The sequence below is a fragment of the Amborella trichopoda genome, chromosome 5, assembly GCF_054954075.1.
Source record: "Amborella trichopoda isolate Santa Cruz 75 chromosome 5, AtrichopodaSantaCruz75HAP2 v2.0, whole genome shotgun sequence".
NCBI lineage: Eukaryota > Viridiplantae > Streptophyta > Magnoliopsida > Amborellales > Amborellaceae > Amborella > Amborella trichopoda.
In genome coordinates this window covers 1,951,623-1,972,129 of record NC_142340.1, presented here as the reverse complement: position 1 = coordinate 1,972,129, position 20,507 = coordinate 1,951,623, and the positions used below count along the sequence as shown (strand labels likewise).

The following is a 20,507-nucleotide window of genomic DNA, read 5'->3' as shown; positions in this document are numbered from 1 at the left end:
TCAACATAAGCAAAAACTACATCGTCATTCCAATCTCTCACAATCCCTCCAATGCCTGACCAGGGTTACTATATGAACTCCCATTAAAATTAAGCATAGAACAACCCTGCATTGGTGGCAACCATCTACACTTACGGCGACATTTCACTATTTCCATATTGAGTATAGAAGATGGATTAAGCAAAACATCCACTTCCAAAATACCCCATCCCTCATTGTTAATGGATAGCCAACACCACAAAATGTGCTTAGTATTGTGAAGAACTCTATCAAGGGACAAAACTACCATCAAAAGTCCGATGGTTCGTTCCTTCCACACTTCCTACAAAATAACTCGCCTAGAATTTTCCAAATCACATTTCCAATTTTATGCAAATAGGGAAAACCTAATTGAATGATAATGCGTAACATATTTTGAGGCATGGCAATCCTCACCCCCAACTGTTGTAGGCACCAACTTCATATTCTTGAAACAAAGGAACAACGAAAAAATAAATGAGCACCAAATTCTCCATCACTCCAACACATTGAGTACACATTTGGGAGTACTTTGCCTCTCTTAATCAAATCATCCACAGTAAGGTATTTCTATTGAACTGTCAACTACATAAAGATCTTAACTTTGTGGGGGATAGATCATTTCCAAACTTAAGACAGGCAAGGTCCAATGCCATCTATTATGGAAGAGTAATCTATACACAGATCTCACATTAAATGACCATAACTAATTCATCTTCCACATCATGTGGGATATATAATTCTCCCAACTCCTATAAAAGACTAAAATATTAAGTAAACAATCTGTCATGTAACGTATTATACAAGAAGTTCATGCTCCACACCACTCGGTTCCCAGAAATTTCCATAACATAAGCAACCTTAGCATTTGATTGAGAGAACTTATAAAAAAGCTCCGGTAAAAAAACTTTAGGAGGCCTATCCCTCAACCATTTATGATGTCAAAAGGAAATATGATCCCTCTTACCAACAATACATCGGATATTTCTCTCAACTAGAGGCTTACAGGAGAAGATAGATTTCCACAAACAAGAAGTATTAGCGTCACCCATACGTCTACCAATCTACATCCCGTGCCTATCTTGCCCATACTCGACAATTAAAACTTGACACCATAATTGATCCTTCAACTGTAAACTTCTCCACTACCACTTACAAAGTAGGGCTTTGTTGACCAATAAGATCTTTCTAATACCCAACCCCCCTCCCCCACCCACACACACACTCTTTCTTAGGGGTACAGACTCTATCTCATTTCAAAAGATGATATTTCTTTTCTTCAAAAGAATCCCACTAGAAATTGCGCATTATACATTCAATCTTTCTAGTAATTGAATTTGGCATTTATAAAAATAACATATGATAAATAGGAAGATTGCCCCGGCATGAATTAATCAACATTATGCTTCCCCCAAAGATGAGTATTTTTTATATCAAAAATCCAATTTTACTTGTACTATCCTTTATCCCAAACAGAGTAGGATAATCTTGAATTTGAAATATGTATCCCCAAATAAGTAATGGAGAAAACACCCACCCTACAGCCCAAAATATTTGCTAACCTCGCCACCATATGATCATTGGAACATACTCCACTCAATGATGTTTTTCTAAAATTAACCTTCAAACGCAAAGCAACTTCACAACATATCATAAATCTACCAATATTTCTTACTTGAGTCTAATCATCCTTACAAAAGATTAAAGTGTCATTTGCATAGTATAAATTAGATACATATGGTCCCCCTTGAGGGATCTTAACGCTAGAGAAATTAACCCTATTTTCCACATTACGCATTATTAAGACTGAAGCACTCTGCATAGACTGAAGATCAGATATAATAAGAGGTAAGGCTATCTTGAGATGTTTTGCTAGAAGTCTTTCCACTATTTTGTAGAGACTAGTTAAAAGGCTTATTGGACGAATATCGCTAAGTCTTGCAATGACAAATTTTTTTGCAATCAGCCAATGTAGGTTGAAATAACGAATTTATATAGCTCAACCCTTGCCAAAAATCCTCTAACCATCTCCAACAACTCCCCACACACCATGGGCCAAAATTTTTGAAAGAAAAGAAGAGAAAAACCATCTAGTCTAGGTGACTTATCTCCAAGGAACACGAAAGTTACCTTTCTAAGCTCAACAAAAGAGACATCTAACTCTAACTAAATCATATTAACAGGCAAAACTGTAAAAGATACACCTCCCATTCTAGGCATGAACATAAGCTCATAAGTGAAAGCTTTCAAGAAATTTTGAATGATGTCATTTTCCACCTCTATTGTATTGTTAACTTCAATGCTTGGAATTGTGAGACCAAAAATATCATTTTGTCTCATTCGGGCACTAGCAATGGTATGAAAAAGTTTAGTATTAAGATCTCATGTTTTTAACCATTTAACTCTTGAACTCTACCTCTGATAAATCTGCTCCATCTTTAGGTAATCATGAAGAGAGGCAAACAAGGTATTCCTTTCCAACAAAAAATCTTATGTTAAAATACTCAAATCCTGAATATTTTGATCTAGAAGCTAAATGTCCAATAACGCTCTATTAATTTTTATCTCAACTGATACGTGATTTCTTTTTTCCACATTATTATTTTGTGTTTCACATTGACGAGCTTTTTGTGAAGTTGAAAATCCATTGAGCCCTAGGTGATTGCGTTTTCGCAAGTATTTCTAATAAGATCTACTACTTCCTCCACTTCCAACCACCCAGCTCCATAGGAAAAAGTTTTGGTACTCCACTAACATTGCTAGTGTTTGACGATAAGGGAATATGTTCAGATGATAATTTAAGAAGGGCCTTGACAGTTGAACGTCTCCATCAATTTTGAAAAGCCTTGGTGGATTACTAAAGAGATCATCAAAATGGGAGACAAATATGGCTTTTGTTTTCTTTAAGAAATCCAATCAGATACATAAATATTATCTCATTACCCATGATTTTAGGAACATGCATGCACCGTAAATTGAAAAGATGGAACAAGTAGGGGTAGGGTGGGAGATTCTCATACTTAACAATATAGTGCTTATTATATAACATTAACAATACTACGATATAATATTAGGATATTTTACATAATATTATTATATACTAGGATATTACTTAGATACATTTTAAATTTTGATTTTTTTGACACTATTTAAATTGTTTACAACTAATTTAAAGAATTTTTTAATACTAAAAATTTTATTTTCAAAATTTAAAGCTTTACAGCAAAACAAGTTCTCTTTATTGCAGAAATACCAAAGTTGTATTTCCAATAAAATTCCATATTTAAAAAAGATGCTATCATTGTTTTTTTGTAATTACAAATTTTAAATTTACAAATACTTTCAAAATTACCTTTTCCTTTTCAAATATTTTGTGCTTTCTTTTCTAATTACGAGATTACAATACAAATCTAGCTTTAAAATATTTTATATTTTTAAAGAAAAGTATATATAGAGACCATTTGCTTTTAGCACAAAGAGGTCACACTCACTCTGGTCCTTCCGTTTTCAAATGAGATGGTTGTAAGTATATGCCATTGACTAGACTCAGTTCCAAAAAAAAAATTTGAATTTTGTGACACACCCCTAAGCCATCCAATTTGACATCTAGGCTAAGAGTAATTGTGACCACCTGGTAAGAAAGATAAATAGTCCCAAACTATACAATCCCATTTTTCAATTATTGAAGTTTTAATGTTTTTAAATTTTATTCATGACACATACTTGCTTTTTCAAAGAACTTTCAAAGTGCACCTATGGCCATACTTTAAATTTTCTTTATAATAATTTCTTAAAAGCTTCACAAAGTAATTGTTGATGTTTCTACAAATAGGTAGATAGAAACTATTCTTATATAGAGCTTAGGCTCTAAACAATCAAATTTGAGCCTACCTCAAAATTTCACTAGAAGTGGTTGTTTTGATACCTAAATATACTCAAATTGATCATCTCGACATCAAGATGCATGAACATGAGAAAAAATAGATTTCAAGTTTTGGAAATAGTGTACTTTATAATGCATTTTTGGACCACCAATTTTCAAGTTTTCATAGATCTGTCGATCTACACTATTTTTGAAGCTTTAAATTTTATAAATAAAGATGAAAATATATTTTAAGGCTATCACAAATATTTTCAGTATTGAAACCACATTTCTTGACACTATTTGAAGGTAGGCTCTAATTTGATTGTTTAGAGCCTAGGCTCTATGCAAACCGCATCCATCTATATATATATATATATATATATATATATATATATATATATATAAAGTATTAAAAATGCTTATAAGCGAATTGCTACAGCGTTTTGTCCCCTTTACGGATATGCTATGTCCGCGACGGTTTTACCTAAAAACTACTACGAAGCTATGGGAGTCATGGCAGTCCCTGTATATTTTTTGCGTTAATTTTACGTGAAAAAATATCCCGTCATGGACATGCTATATCCGTGATTGTCCTCCATGGACATACTATGTTCGTGACGGTCTTTAATCCACACCATCTAAAAAAATCAGACGGCGCCGAGCCTATAGGTGAAAATACTGTTCATTTTCTCTCATAGGGGTTTTGTAGTCTCTTTTATTTATATATATATAAATATTATAATTGTTATATTATAAAATATTATTATAACACAATAATATTTATACAATCCAAATCATGAACAACATGTTTCAAATCTCTTATCTAATGCTATCCAAACAACAAATACCGATATTCTAGAAGATGTCAATTCTAGGAGATACTAATTCCAGGAGAAGTATCTCCCTGTGACACCCATTTTCAGGGAACCAAATGGGGCCTAGAGGATTCCTCACGCTAAAATAAAACACAAGCTGCTGACCTGGTATGGGAAAAGCTCAATTGGTTCACCCCGCCCGCCCAAGCTTCACGGTATGTGTGATACATGAAATTCCTTTAGCCAAAACTTAGGGTGCCTCCACAAGTCAAAAGACTGACTCAAAACGTGTTTAATCGGAGCTTGAATTGGACAGATTTTGGTTTTTTCTAAATAAAAAAATAAAAAAAGTTAGAATTGAAAAATACAAAAAAATGGCAACGTTGTTTAGTTGGTCTACTTAATCAAAACCAGCTAGTCCGACCAATCAAACATTCAGTTTTCAACCAGATTAATTTTTTTCGTTTTGCCCAAGAAACCCATTAGCCTTCCAACTGGTCCCATCTCAATGACTACGCACATGAGAATGCTAAAAACGTCAACTATGTCATACTAAGGGAATGAATTCAAAGCTATTTTAAATGTAAAACCGATGTGAAATGGATGGTTGGGATGCGTCATTTTGTAATAAAAGGCTATCAAAATTTATTTATTTATCTTGACAATATTACTTACGCTTTATTAATCAGTCAAAATTATAACCAATAAAAAAGGAAAACCATCCGAAATAAACAAATTATGCATAGACACCCCTCGTTTTGCCAAGCCATCAACAATATCGTTGGCCTCTCTATATACATGCAGAAATGAGATTTGGAGACCCTCGCATACATCCATTATATTTAGCCATTTCCTCTTCAGACTCCATGGTGGCCTGGAAATCTTTTATACCAATTTATTACATTCAAGGACAATACATGGCATTTTGATATTTTTTTGAGTCAAAATCTGAATTCCACACTCTAACGCAGCCAGTTCCGCCTCGTTAGCCGTTGCCTCCCCACATGAGCCGGCAAAACAAAAGATCCTCTCCATTTGTGTCACGCAAAATTCACCCAACCCTAGATAGGCATGAGTTTCCTAATGAGCTCTCATCGAAATTAAGTTTGATACTCCCTATAACAGGTGATAGTCCAATTATATATGAACCCTCTTCCGTTTTGAAAGGGATTATATAGAATAAAGCCATTGATTTTTGTTACAAAGAGATTACAATCACTATTAGTCATTGGAAGTGAAATCTAAAGTTTCAAGATTCGACCAAGGTCACTCGGACTCGGCTGAGTTACTCGGCCTCACCCTATAAGACAATGAGAGTTTTTCCCAAGGCGGTTGTACATCATGTAGGTATTTGTTATATATATATATATATAAAGATGTGGTTTCCATAAAGTTGCAACCTTAAACAATCCAATTAAGGCGCACTTTCACATTTGATCATAACATATAATTTTGATGTAAAATATTCATGGGACTACCTCAAAATCTATTGTCATATTTGATTATAAAATTCTAAACTCCAAAAATGGTTAAAATTTTGATGTAAAATATTCTTGGGATTATCTCAAAATCTATTTTCATATTTGAATATAAAATTCCAAACTCCAAAAATGGTTAAAATCAAGTAGAAACATGTGAGAATTTTGAAAATGTATGATCTAGATAAAGTGTTGTAAGATACACTTTGGAATTCAAAATCCTTTTTTCCTTCATAATCATACATCTTGACGTCAAGATGTTCAATTAGAGGGTTTTCAACAATAAAACAACCTCCTACAATAGATTTTTTAGATGCCTCCATAGTTCTACATTTTAAGGTTGCAACGTCATATAAACGTTTTCAAATTGTTAAGCTATGAAAATGTTCAAATTGTTAAGCTATGAAAATGTTCAAATTGTTTGTTGGGTAGCGTGTATCGCTATTCTTGATTATGTTGTGGGTTCCATTCTCCCCGAGAACATTGCCTCATGTCGTTTTTGTTTTTTTTTTTTTTTCTGTTTTTTTTTTGTAATTAGCCCCGTGAACCTAGAGGCGTGCAAGGGTGGTAAAGATAACCAATACGCCACTTTATGTTTTATATAAATATATTGGAAATCATGTTAATATATATTAAATTTTTGGGCTTTATTTTTATTTTTTTTAACTTGGTTTGGACTCGGATGAGTTACCCGAACTCTCCCGAGTAACTTGCCTCGGCCAAGGGCCAAGTACCTTGGCCGAGCTAGGTCCCAAAATGCTGGTGAAATCTAGATTGAAAGTGTATTACAGCGTTCAATTTTTTTTTTTTTTTAGATTTTGTGCCCAATCAATGATATATCGCCAACAACTGGATTTAATAATCAATAATGTTCTTCCTCATATAAAAAATAAATTGTCTTATAATATGCATTTTCTTTTATGAATGATAAAAGAAGGAACAATAACATATTTTTGGCACTGGGCACTGGTAAATCTTATTTTGACAAGAACAAAAGGAAATTCTACAACTTAGTTTCCATCATAATTATTCTTATATGACTTACGAACAATGTTATGGGACTCGGCTGAGTCTACTTGGCCTTGGCCAATCCCTAATGGCAACGAGAGTGAGGGGCGATTTGGGTGCCCGATTTGCCAAGCCCAAATAAACACTGAAATATATATAAAAAAAAAGTGAAAAATATAATAGAGTAGATAATACTACTAAATTGGTTAGAGACATTTTTTAGAAAGATTTTTGCTAGTTTTTAATATCATTTGAAGACTTCCATACCTTCCCCACCTCCTCCCCCATGTTTCCTATTAACCCTTTTAACTTTGCTTGATTTTAAATAATTTTTTGTAATTTGTTAACCTTTCATTCGTTTTGTGTTGCTGGCCGAGTTACTTACCGGCCAAGTGCCAAGTACCGAGGCAGTTTTTAAAAACATTGCTTAGGACACCCAAAATTATTACAGCATCATTTTATTTATTCTTATGCGATGATGTAGATTTTGGTAAATTAATTATTATAAGGAAATAGACAATGTGGAAGTACCTAATTATTTAAGCCCCCAAGAGGAAAAATTATTGATGACAAGTCAAGAGGTTAGTTGCTCAATAATGGCAAATAAATAAAAATACCCAAACATTATAGAGAAAGGCTTTCTTTAGAGTAGATCAGACTGAAGAATTGCTTGAGTCGGCTCAGGATTGGAAGCCAGGCTAATTCAAGTGGAGGAAACCAAGAATTGCCTTGATTCTGTCGGTTTTTAGCTTGTCTTTCAATTTCTTTGCGAAGAGTAGTATGGTTTGACTCAAATTTTACTCGAGTTTAGATGGACTGGAATCGGACTAGAAGAAAAGATATTGAAAAAATATATGGGAATTTATAGGCACACTGATAGCATATAACTTTTGATAGAACAAAATGGTGGACCGAGATTTATGTAATCAGTCCCAATTAGTTGAAAAAAAACTTTAATGATGATAACAATAAGGCCAAACAAAAGAGTAGGGGTCTGATTCCGAGCTTTGGGTGGACATGAATCTGAGTAGAAAAGTTAAGGTCTTCATTTTGAGTTTTGAACAGCTTTAAACATATGAGCGTTTATGAAGAGAAACGAATCAAGCTAATTTTCCTTGGAGAAGATCAAGAAGGTCATCAATCAAGGTCCACCTCCATGTTAATCAAGCTAAATTTCCTTAGAGAAGATAAATAAAATTAAGTTCCACCAAAATTGTTCCCCATATTTTTTATTTTTTATGCCAATGTCAACTCAATCATGAACATACATTAAGACTAAACCCTCCTCACTTAGCCATCCAACCCAACAACAACCATGATTCAGCATACCACCAACAAAAAAAAAAAAAAAAAAAAAGAAAAAAAAAAAAAATCAACAAATAAATTAGACAAAAAAAAGAAGAAATATAACTGAAAATTTAACAAAAGTACAAAGACAAATTCGTTTACAGAACCCCGCTCTTTTTCCAATCTCCAATATCTCTTTCTCCTATTCACAGAAATGTTACTCTCACGTGCTATCGTGTGCCTCAAATTCCACTCCATACTGTAGCTGACATCTCCGGGAGCCTGTAGTCATTTTTTAGTTTTTTTTATGAATGAACAGTTTTGCTGACGTGGAAAGATCGACTAGAAGCGAGCGTTCTCGAGCCCATGGAGGTCCCCATAAGGCCTGAGAGACTTCCTCGCCGATGCCACACGTGCCAGCCTCTCCGCCGCACGCCATGCCGATGTCGGAGTGAGCGGCTCCCCATTCGAGTCCACTTGAGACCTCATCACCGTATCCAACAGAGAAGCGGTGGCCGCCGGATCCCCCATTCTAGGGCTCGCGTCCCGCCAAGTGGAGCCCTCGATCCGACAGCCGCGGCCGCCACCAGTCCTAGGGCTCCCGTCCCACCAAGCTGCCCGCATCCTGCCCCTCACCCTCTCCACCTCTGCAGTGCTGACATCATCGCCGCGTGTCGATGATGTCATCTCGAGCCACTCACCCGTGGTCGTTTCATTGGTTAGTGGGTCCTTGTATGAGCATTTAACGGCTAAGAGGCTCGGCGGGATTTTGGCTTGAAATCTGAGCTCGACAAGCATCTCTCTCTCTTCCTCGGTGTGCAGATCGCCGATTTTTATGATTGCCGATGATTTGCCGTGGTGGATCCGCGATCTACTCGCCGAGTACACGCCAGTAATATCTGCGGCCGTACCGTCACATTCGATCTCGAGCCTTAGATCCAAGGCGACGAACGTCAGATTTCTGGCAACTCGGCGAGAGAAATCCTCCTCGTCTCGCACTTGCAAGATCGTGCAACTTGAGCCATCCGATGAGAAGTCATTTCCAGTCACGTCCCCGAATCCGAAAATGTGGATTGGGGCACCGACATTGCCTAATGGTGCGGAGCCACGTGGCGTGGCGTTTCGCGATGAGTGGCAAGCATCCGTTAGCACTATGATAGCCGCCGTTGCGTTTCTTTCTCGACGGTCGTCGAGTATCTTGCGGGCTTTCTTTACGGCTTCAAGTAGAGCGGAGCCATCATCTCCAGAGCCGGAACCGAGCCGGTCCATTGCCCGGCTTACAGCGCGCTGGCCATGAGCCGACATCCTCATCAAAGGGAGGAGACGCTTTGAAGACGATGCAAAGGCCACCAAAGCGAGCCGGTCACCCGAGCCAAGGCTTGAAGCGAGGAGCCGAGCCGATCTCTTGGCACTCTGAAACTCATCAGCTCGAACGCTTGAGCCAGCGTCAACGACGGCCACCACATCAACCGGCGGCCGAAAATTCGGTCCCGCAAAACCGTTTTGGCCTCCAAAGCCGGTTCCTCCTCCTTGAAAACCGGTTTTTGGGTTGCGAAAGCCGGTGGCAAAACCCTTAGGAGCTCTGACACGTATTAAAACGCCAAAATCCTCAGACAGTTTGGGGCCGTTGGATTCAGGCAAGAGGCTCAATCGGACGGCCCTCCTCTCCCTGATCTCCCGCCTTGCGGCCTCGACCTCAAACTCGTCATCGGCTTCAGGTATGGGGAAGAACCGGCCGGTCTTTCTGTCGTGAAGCGGCTCGTCGTCGTCGTAGACCCTGATCTCTCGGTGGTTCTCACCTGTCAAAGAGTTGTCTCGTGTGAAGGACTTGACACGTGGGGAACTGGCGTCGAGGGAGGGGATAGGCACGTGCGCCAACTTGGAGTTGCAGAGGGGGCATGTGTGATGTCCTCGTTTGAGGTGGTAGGCGAGGCAGTGGAAATGGAAGGAGTGGGAGCACTCGGCTGTGAAGATGGCGAGGCCTTGCCCAGGTTTTGTGGCTTGTAGGCATAGCCCGCAAGTGCCCTGTTTTTAGAGAGAGAAAGAGGAACAAGGATTAATACCTGTTTTTAGAGAGAGAGACAGAGAGAAAGCACATAATTGGCAAAATATGGAAAAAAAAAATCGCCATTTCAATGGCCAAAATAGAGAGGAAACGCAGTAAATGAGAAGAAATCAGCAAAATTATCAAAGGTAATTGCCATTTTAATCACGGAGACTCGGGAAAAATTAGTGTTGTATTGAAATTTATTGGACTAACCAATTAAGAAACGAATTCAAAGTAAAATACGGATAAAAAACCAACCCCATCAATCAACAAAAAGCTCTTGCAAATTTGAAGAAAAAAATGCGCCACAAATTCCCAAAATTCAAATCCATTGCTTCTCTATAACTGAAATTCAAAGCCATTAATTTACCTTTGGGAGTTGGAGGCGAGGGCTACTACTCGTTTGCGTACGGCAATGGAGCCTCGGACTCGAAGAAGCGCTCTGGGACAGGACCCTAGGCGTAGTTACCGGAGTTGCATTTTCTGACGGGTTTTCGCCGGAACCAGGATCTTTAACAGTATCCGACCGTTCATTGTCATTTTCCGGTGAGCATTGGCTGGAATCATGACGTCGACGATCGGAATTCGTTGTGCAAGACGTTAAACCTAGGGCTATTTTGGCTCTTATCCATCCCGCTCCCATATCTCGCTCCCCCTCTCTCTGGTTTTTTCGAGAAAAAAGTCGAGGATTTTGGGTCTATAAATAAGATCAGAGAAATTTGAAAATAAATCAAATAGTCAAGAAATTAATTTTTTTAGTAAGTAATATTAAAAAATAAGTGGGATTAGTTAGTGGTTTAATGGGGCATTAAATTCACTGGATATACATAATTATGATATATATATATAATCGTAAGAAAAATGTTACAAAATATTTTTCAGGAGTGGATCGAAATGACGAGAATGCCCCTGTTTGTTTGGGGACGGTGACAAGACATGGTGAGTTTCTTGATGGTAATGATTATGAAAGTGACATGAGAGCCCCTCCCGTTATTGTCAATAACGAGTTTGACTCGAGTGTTCTCCAGAATATTTCAGGAAAAATGTATGTACGGAGTGAAAAGATGGCTATGAAACCGGACCCGACCCAAGACCAACTCAATGCGGATTCAGATGTGGGTTCAAAAATTGGGGCCGACGAGTCGGTTTTGGATCTAAATATGGGACCTGAATATTATTTGGGTCCGCGTCTAGTCGGATCAGGGTTTGAGTCCCGACCCGACCCGACCCATAGCCACCCCTTAGAAGTAAGCCTCGTAGCATATTGAAATATATGCAATATACTTTTGGAAATCTTTAATTGAACCATCCAATTATATGCAATGTTTGGAATCCCTATGCTTAAAAATATATTTTCAACCATGATTATATAATGAGAAAGTATGGAATGAGACTATTTACCTTTGGTACAAGGTGGTGAACATTGAATGTGAAATTGAGTGGCTGCAATTATTCCATTGACCAAGCTCAAACTTCAAAAAAAAAATTTCTTGAATTTTGTTACACATCCAAGCTATTAAATTTCACATCGAGTGGTTGTAAGTAATTGTGACCACCTTGTATCAAAGGTAAATGGTCCCATTGTATATAATCCCTCACATAATTTGAAGTTTTAAAAAGGAAGAAGTTTGGTGGATATGTAAACACATGAAAATAAATATTGCATATAATGTTTTCACAAGGTTATTTGTTCTTAGGGCTTGAAATCCTCTTTCTTCATATCCATTATGGTGAGGTCGGGATGGTCAATTAAGGATTTTCCAACTGCTAGACTTGCTACTTTTGGTGAGATTTATGTGCGACCTTTCTGCAGTGTTTAAAAACATGGATTGGTGGAGTAGATCGTTTACCCTAGATATCTATTTGAGTCGGCTAGATATGAAATTTGGATTGTTTGCTGATCATTTGGATTGGTGATTTACAAAAAAAATTAAAAAAAATAAAAATTAATATAGAGGTTTATGGGGGTTAAGGGGGACCAAGGACAATAAAAAAGAAATAAAAGAAAATAAAAGTTGAGACTCATACCGTTCTGGAATTGATTCTACAATTGACAATCAAAATAAAAAGTCACCGAGTTTTAAAACATACTTTGCCTCTTTGAGGCCAGGCCTTGTTCTGACCTTCTCAAGGATTTTGGACTTTGTTTTTGACAAGAGCAAAAGATATTATTAAAAACAATCTACAAACTAACTTATCACTAAAAACAAAACAAAATTTTCAATCTTGCGAAAAGAGAAACAGACAAATGATAGTAAGGCTTTTCAAAGAGGCATCTACAAGAAATAAGCGTAAGATACATTAAATGAGCTCCTTTCTTTTTTTTTTGATAAATCAATGGGATCCATTATTCATTTTTCATTAATAAGAAAGAAGGTTACAAAGTATATAAAGATTATGGTACAATTATATCAAAAGAAAGGATATAGAGATTATGGTACAATTATATCAAAAGAAATAAAATGAAGAAATGGAGCCTTTATATATGGGTGATTGAAAGGCATTGGTAATATTCAACAAAATTGGACACTTATATATTTTTGTGTTGTACATGGATCTTTAAATACAACTAGTGTGCTCCATATGAGTGATATTACATTTCATGTGGATTATGTCATTTCTTCCTAATGACCAAAAATATAGTTATTAAAAAAATGCTCTATATAACAAAACAAGGGTATAGAAGTCTACAAAATTTGTTGAGTATAATAATAAATTACTCTATAATATGAGCACCCTATAAAGATTATGTAAGGGTGTTCATACTATGGAATAATTTATCATTATACTCAACAAAATCTGGACACTCTTATTTCGAAAAATAAATTTATTTATAACATAATTTTTTATGTTTTCTATCATCTTGACAAATATTGGAAAGTATTTATTATTTCTAAAATATCCCCAGCACAAATTGATTTTTCCAAAATGTATTTTTTCATTAATTTTTTAACCTCGTTTAGATGTATTTTGTTTAATTTTACTTTTAAACATATGTTTACTATTTTTCTTGGTTTTTTTTTTATTTGTTATTTCTAAACACTTTTTTGGCTAGCCCACGGCCCAACTCCTACCAAGTACTTGGCTAAGGCCTCGGCGGAGTACTCGGCCCAAGTCGTTGTTTCCGATGACCCTTCAAACTTTGGAAGTCTAAAGCTTAATTCTTCTTTTATCGTAAACTTATTTCTTTAAATGTTTAAAGTTAGTTTTTATTAATATACAGCTTTAGACTTTGAAGGTCCTAAGCTCATCATAAGGACGCGTAGCAATTGGCATCTTTTCCATCGATATAATATCGTTGTTGGGTCCTCTAATATTTTATTAGCTTAAAAACGTTGCATATAGAAAGTTCGAATGGGGAAAGATTTATGTAAAAATTTGCATAGGGACTTTCAAGGTCCAACAAGTTGATATTTCACATAAATTCATAGATTTAAAGCGTGAATACTATATCCCTTCAGGAGCCATATTATACATTTACTCCCTTGGGCAAAACACTAACTTAAGAGATATCTACTCTTTTTTTTTTTCCTAATTTGAAGTTTCGGGATGCATCTAATTGTAAATAGATGATTATTTTTATGAAAAATTTTAGATGCATCTAGTTGTAAATAGATGATTATTTTTATGAAAAATTTTAGATTTTGATTTCATAAAGCATCTAGATTATTACCTCCAAAAATTGGATGGCTCTGGTGCAATCTTGGCATGATTTATTTTTAGGCACATAGAGAGTGAGAGTTGAAATTTGTTTTTTTTTTTTTGAGGTCGTTTGCCTGATTCTAGAGATCACATCCCCAAAACTTGGGATAAAAAAGACATCCCTAGAGTAAATTTTACCCGACGGAGTAAATGGAGAGTGTACTCCTGCGAGAGTAGGAAATCTTTTGACTAAGGTTCAAATTTATGAGAAAAAAAAGTACACGACGTAGGAGTAATTTAGTTGAAAAAAAAAAATAAAACTTTGGGGCAAATTTTAAATAAGAGAATCTTCTAGGGGATATACATGTAAAATTTTCAAAACACTATTACAAACTTTAAGGTGCAAATTTCAAAGATGAATGAAAAGGACATATATCTTTTTTTTCTTTTTTTTTTTTAAGCAGTAAATAATTTTCATTGAGAAAATAAAGAAATACAACAACAAATAGGGAAAAAGTGAAGTGCTCCCTTAGGAAAGGAGAAAATAAGAGGGAGAATAGACGACATATGTGATACAAGTGAGATGGGAGGAGATGAAAGGGAGCAAAGGTCTATTTGCCTCCTTGGCTAGTCGATCAGATTCTCTATCATGCGCATTGTGTTTGTGTTTGTATCAGTACTCGAAAAATCGAACAATCATCAGAAATCGGCCAAGGGACGGGTCTGAGTACCGGTAGGTTCCAGCCGGTCTAAAAAATAAATACAAAACATTAAAAAAATATATGAAAAATATATTTAAAGCATGATTAAACAAAACACATTTTGAAAATTAGTAAAAAACGGATTTTAAAAAATCGATTTATATTCAAGGCTATATTTAAATTTTTTTAAAAAGATGGGAAAATGTAAACATAAGTATTGTGACCAAAACACTTTTCAATATTTTCCAAATGATAAAAAAAGCATTCAAAAACACATTACAAATAAATTCTTTATTTTTTTTGGGATTTTAAATATTTATTTTGAATTTTTTTTTTTTTTTTTTTGAAATATCATGCCAGAGCACCAAAATAGGATCGGCTAGTGCCCAGTTCTAATCTTACCAACTGGTTCCAAGTTGGACTGGCTCAATTTGCGAACAACGGCCTGTATATTATTACTTCTCTCCCCTGCAAGGCAGGTGTAATCTCATCCATAATAGAGATCCAAAACCAAAGCATGTGTTCAGGGTGGATGTACCGTGCTATGACATTTGTAGAGTCACCTTTTATATATTCAAGTGCAAGTGGCTAGGGTGCAGCTTGGATATTCCGAACTTTAAATCCCATAACTTTGCTTCATTAATCCTCATTAATCCCATAGAAATGCAAATGACCATGGTAGGACCAATAAATGGCTTCATTTGAATGTCGCAGAAGACCATCATAACCCACTACTTGCTCCTCAAGTCTAACACTACCATCAACGTTCAATTTGACCCAACGTTCCAGTGGAACTTGACCCAACGGTCCAGAGGTGCTCGCCAAAAACTCGATCGAGTATGTTGCCATCATTTTAAAGAGATGATCTTCTTAAAAGGAGTGAAGAGATTTTCTTAGAGTATAGTTTAAAAAAGAGGTAGAGCCTGTGCCTAAATTGTGATAGAGTTTTTAATAGCATGAGAGACTTGAGCTATGTCTATCCTTTTGCCTAAAAAATTCTGATGTTCCTCTCTTTCCAGACATTCCAAAGGACCGCTGCGAATAGGATCCTCCATATAAGCTGCCCACCAGTCCTGAAATTAGGAGTCCAAATTAGCATTTGGTCTATGCACCTGAGTTGGACCCAGATCCAACCAGATGTAATGATCATGGCTTTATTATGTAATTGATCTATAGTGAGGGCTCTTTTCTGTCCAAACAGCCACATCAAAACTCTCACGCTAGCTATGTAGGAGCTTGCAATTCCACTGTCTATAAACCTTCATCTTATCTTCAATATAGTGGTTCTAGTCAGTGTATGCAAAACCGAGTGATCTAATTGTCAGTTCGGTTTTGGACGGTTTTGGTGATCAATCGGTATTTTAAATTTTTAAATAGAATACTATTTCAAATTTATATTAGACATATTAGAATGATTTATTGGTTAGCTTTGATGATTAAATTTTATCTCAATCACGATTCGAACTCTGCCGCTAGCTTTTTAACCATTTACTACTTGTTTGATAAAAGAAGGGGCTATATTATATATAACTTATTTTTCTTCATTTTCTTTTAAAAAAATGAGTTGGACTTGGGCGAGTCCATTTACTACTAGTTTGATAAAAGAAGGGCCTATATTATAAATAGCTTATTTTTTCTTCATTTTTTTTTTTAAATTGAGTTGGACTTGGGCGAGTTACTCAGACTCACCTGAGTAACTCGCCTCTGCAGGTCCCGATTACCTTGGTCGAGTCGATTTTTTTAACACTGTTTTAATATTCTTTACATTACGGTAAAGATTAAAAATTGTTTTGGTCATTAATATTCACTTTTACATTTTCCCATCTTTTTCAAAAAACATTAAAAATATCCCTAGGCACAAATCAATTCGTTAAAATCTATTTTTTCATTAATTTTCATCTTCATTTGAGTGTATTTTAGTCATTCTTTATATGCCTTTCATATTTTAGTATATTGTTTTGTATCTTTTTTATTTTTTTCAACACTTTTTTGATCGCTCGGGACTTGTCCGGTTAGTACGGTTGAATCGACTGGTTTACCAATTAGGTCGGTTAAACCGCTTCCGGGCCATATCCATTTAACCTTTCCGGTTGAATTTTGCGGACACTGGTTCCCGTCGTAAAAGGAGCTCATCGTGAAGTTGCCATTGGGTTCAAAGTCCGCACGAGTTTGTCCATCCTCCTCGGGGAATAGAAGATATTATGGAGAGAAATTGTTATTCCACTCCATAATCAACCTCTCTCTCACATAAAGTTTGATATCCCAGGTTACTCACTCCAGTTCCTCCAATGGATACTACAGCCTGCGCCTTAGCATTCTTCTGCTTAGACCTCCAATAAAGCTTTCGATACATGGTCTTGAGGGAGCACTGCACTAGCCATTTACTTTGCGTTCTTCCCCATGGAAGGCATATCACACAAGACTTTTACGTTTTATGAATGGGATACAATGAGAGACCATTTACTCTTGATATAAAGTGGTTACAACTATCCGATGCGAAGTTTGATAGTTTGGATGCGTCATAAAGTTTAAAAATAGTTTTTTAAAAATTTGAGCTTAATTAATAGAATAATTGCAGCCACACAATTTCACATCCAATAGTCGAGATTAATGTCTCACCTTGTACCAAAACTAGGTGGTCTCATTCTTTACTTTCCCTTAGGAATTCGTCCTCTTGCAATGCTGTTTTAACGGATGAGCATCTCGAGTTACATGTTCATTGATTGGGAACGTCAATAAACATCAATCGTTTTCAGAATCTCATTATCTATGCACTTCTAAATGTGGACATGTGGGGCTTCCTTCTATCTCTCTAGTCTTTCACATAATATCAAGTTATGAAGCACCTTCTTAAAACCACCACCACCACAACTACTCTCTCTCTCTCTCTAACACTAGTGTCTATCACTTTCTCATGTTATTTGTGTTTGGAAGCCCTCCCTAGACTTTTTGTGAAAAAGAGATGAGCCTTTTGAATAGGAGAGAGAGAGCTCATTTTTAAGGCTTTGCTACATTTATGTGACTAGTGGGAGAGGGGCCACCACTATTGTCTTCTCAAAATGAGCAAACTTATTGTGTAGTCAGCTATGTCTTGAATTTTATGGTACGCTTTGATATTTATCTTATGTTTGTCCTAGACTTTCTTGCCAATTACCATGGTTTGGGGATGTTTTTCGAATATAAATGTTATTATCTTCGGGTAGTTAGGTTGTAGATGTTATATGAGGTCTTTATGTGCTTTTAACTTAGGATGAATGGTTTTTATTTATTTGACTTACGATATGAAACTATTGATCATCTTCACTCCTAAACATAATTACATGACCTGCAAATGACATAAATAATAGTGTTTTTCTCTACTATTCTTTTTGAATACTTGCTTTTTATTGATATTATGATTTTGAGCAACACCTTGCGAATACTCTTACCCCTCTCTTTCCACCCGCGGATGTGATTGTATTTGAGGTTTCTCCATCAGGTGTAAGGGAAATGGAGAGGTTTCTAACTATGATCAAATGAATATTATTTTTATTGCAAAAAACACACACACCCATATATATATATATATATATATATATATATATATATATATATATATTTGTGAAAGAAATAAATCACTTGAAAAAAAAGCATAGAGGTGTCGAACCATGATGAGTTTTCTTACTATTGTAGCCAAAATCCCATATCCAAAAAGAGTGATTTTCACCTTCTCATTTGACCCGAACAACACGATATTCCTAAATTGTAATGAGTATAATAATAACATTAATGAGCTATAAACTAATTAATTAATCACTCAAGACAAGAACCATGTGCCCTATTCGATAGCACAAGAAAAGGTATTAATGGCAGGTGCAGCCACTTAAATAATTACCTCCTTTTTTCAGCTTATTATTAAATTGCCCCCTGGCCCTTCCCTTTAATTTCCCCTTAATATTTTATGTAGTCGTAGGCCTAATTATTGAAGAAGCCATTAATGTAGTCACAATGTTGTTGCATGTTTTTTGGTGGGGCATTTTGGTCAACTACGACACACTTTCCACATATCATGCTCTGGATCTTTTAGCACTTGTAATGTACAAATCATCTTCTTCTTTTTTTGTTTTTATTTTGTAGTTTTTTGAAAAATTTATATTAATCCATATTATTCTCACCAATGTCAAATTGAATAGCTTGAGATGAGTCATATAGTCTAATTTTTATTTTTTTTTTAAATTTTGTATCTAATCAATGACACTTTTACAAACATCCATTTTGAAATCTAAAGGACAAGAATGGTTATGACCATCTTGTACAAAAGCTAAATGGTATTTTGTAGACAAACCTTTGAAGGAAACCAATGTTGTTAGGACAGGACCGGTGACTGAATAGGTGAAGGCACAGTATGGTTGGACCAGTTGAACTAGACTGGCTTATTTGTCATATATGTCTAAAAAATTAAATAACTAACAAAATAAGGAACAATGAAAACTTTTAAATATTAAATAATATTCAATAGTAAATATTAATAAATTTTTAACAAAAGAAGGAAAACCATAAAATATAAAAATACAATGCTCTCACTTTATCAAATAAAAAATGAAATTGTTTATAAAGAAACCATTTATCTTTTGTACATGAAGAACACAATCATCCATGTCCCTTAAATTTCGAAATGGGTTATAAGAGTGTCATTGATTATACATAAAGTTCGAATTTTTTTGGACTTCGTGACTCATCCAAGCATCCAATTAGACATCTAATTAGTGGGAATAATTGTGACCCCTATATACAAAAGATAAAAGGTAGAGTTTGTATAGAGCCAAGGCTCTAAACAAACAAAGTAAAGCACAACTTCAAATAGTGTTGAGAAATGAGATTTCAATACTCGAAATCTTTGTGTTAGCCTTAAAATATATTTTCATATCTAGTTATAAAATTTAGAGCTTAAAAAATAGTGTAGATCAAGCAAATCTATGAAAACTTGAAAATCTTGAAAATTAACTGTAAAAAAATACAATACAAGATGCACTATTTTCAAAACTTGAAATCCTTCTTTTTCTCAAATCCATGTATCTTGATGTGGAGATGATCAATTTCCAATATACTTGAGCATCAAAACAACCTCTTCTAGTGAAAGTTTTGAGATGGGCTCTAATTTGATTGTTTAGAGCCTCGGCTTGGGGTGAGTCACTGTTGGATTTATGTGGCCCTTAAAGGCCTTATGAGAGCTTGTATGAGCATTGTATATCGAGAAATATAAACTTAGTGACAATATAGTTTTTTTGTGGACCATTCTAGAAAAATGCAACTTACCGATACTCGGACTAGGCTCGACGTGCTAGGCCTGCCGAGTTGGAAAAACCTAAGGTACGTAGGCATAGAAATATAACCAATAAAGTTTTAGTGAGTTAGCCCTTGATGAGGTTGGAATATGCCTGGATGGGAGCCAAGGGGCTTTGTGACCATTATGTGTGATGAATAGTCTATAGCGACATGACTAAAATCTCATCGTTATATCATCACACAATATGTACATAGATAGCCATACTGAGATAGTAATCTACTATTGATGGTGAAGAGTGTACATGTGCGAGAGATTACCCCTATGCATCATAGAGTCATGGTTGCATCATGCTCTAGTGGATCATGGTTTGTCTCCAAAGG

The 20,507-nt window shown here is 35.7% G+C and overlaps 1 protein-coding gene across 1 annotated transcript; it reads right to left on the bottom strand.

Moving 5' to 3' along the window:
* Positions 1-8,568: 8,568 nt before the first annotated feature.
* Positions 8,569-11,193, bottom strand: LOC18426699 (E3 ubiquitin-protein ligase WAV3). The gene is made up of 2 exons (XM_006833341.4): positions 10,889-11,193; positions 8,569-10,496 (listed from the first exon to the last, which is right to left on the bottom strand). Exons 1-2 carry the CDS (start codon positions 11,159-11,161, stop codon positions 8,814-8,816), a joined length of 1,956 nt encoding a protein of 651 aa, XP_006833404.1. The 5' UTR covers positions 11,162-11,193; the 3' UTR covers positions 8,569-8,813.
* Between the last annotated feature and the right edge of the window lie 9,314 nt (positions 11,194-20,507).

Coding starts and splice junctions, on each gene's coding strand:
- LOC18426699 (XM_006833341.4), bottom strand. CDS start 11,161: ATGGGAGCGGGATGGATAAGAGCCAAAATAGCCCTAGGTTTAACGTCT. Junction 10,497..10,888: donor CTCGCCTCCAACTCCCAAAG/GTAAATTAATGG, acceptor CTCTAAAAACAG/GGCACTTGCGGGCTATGCCT.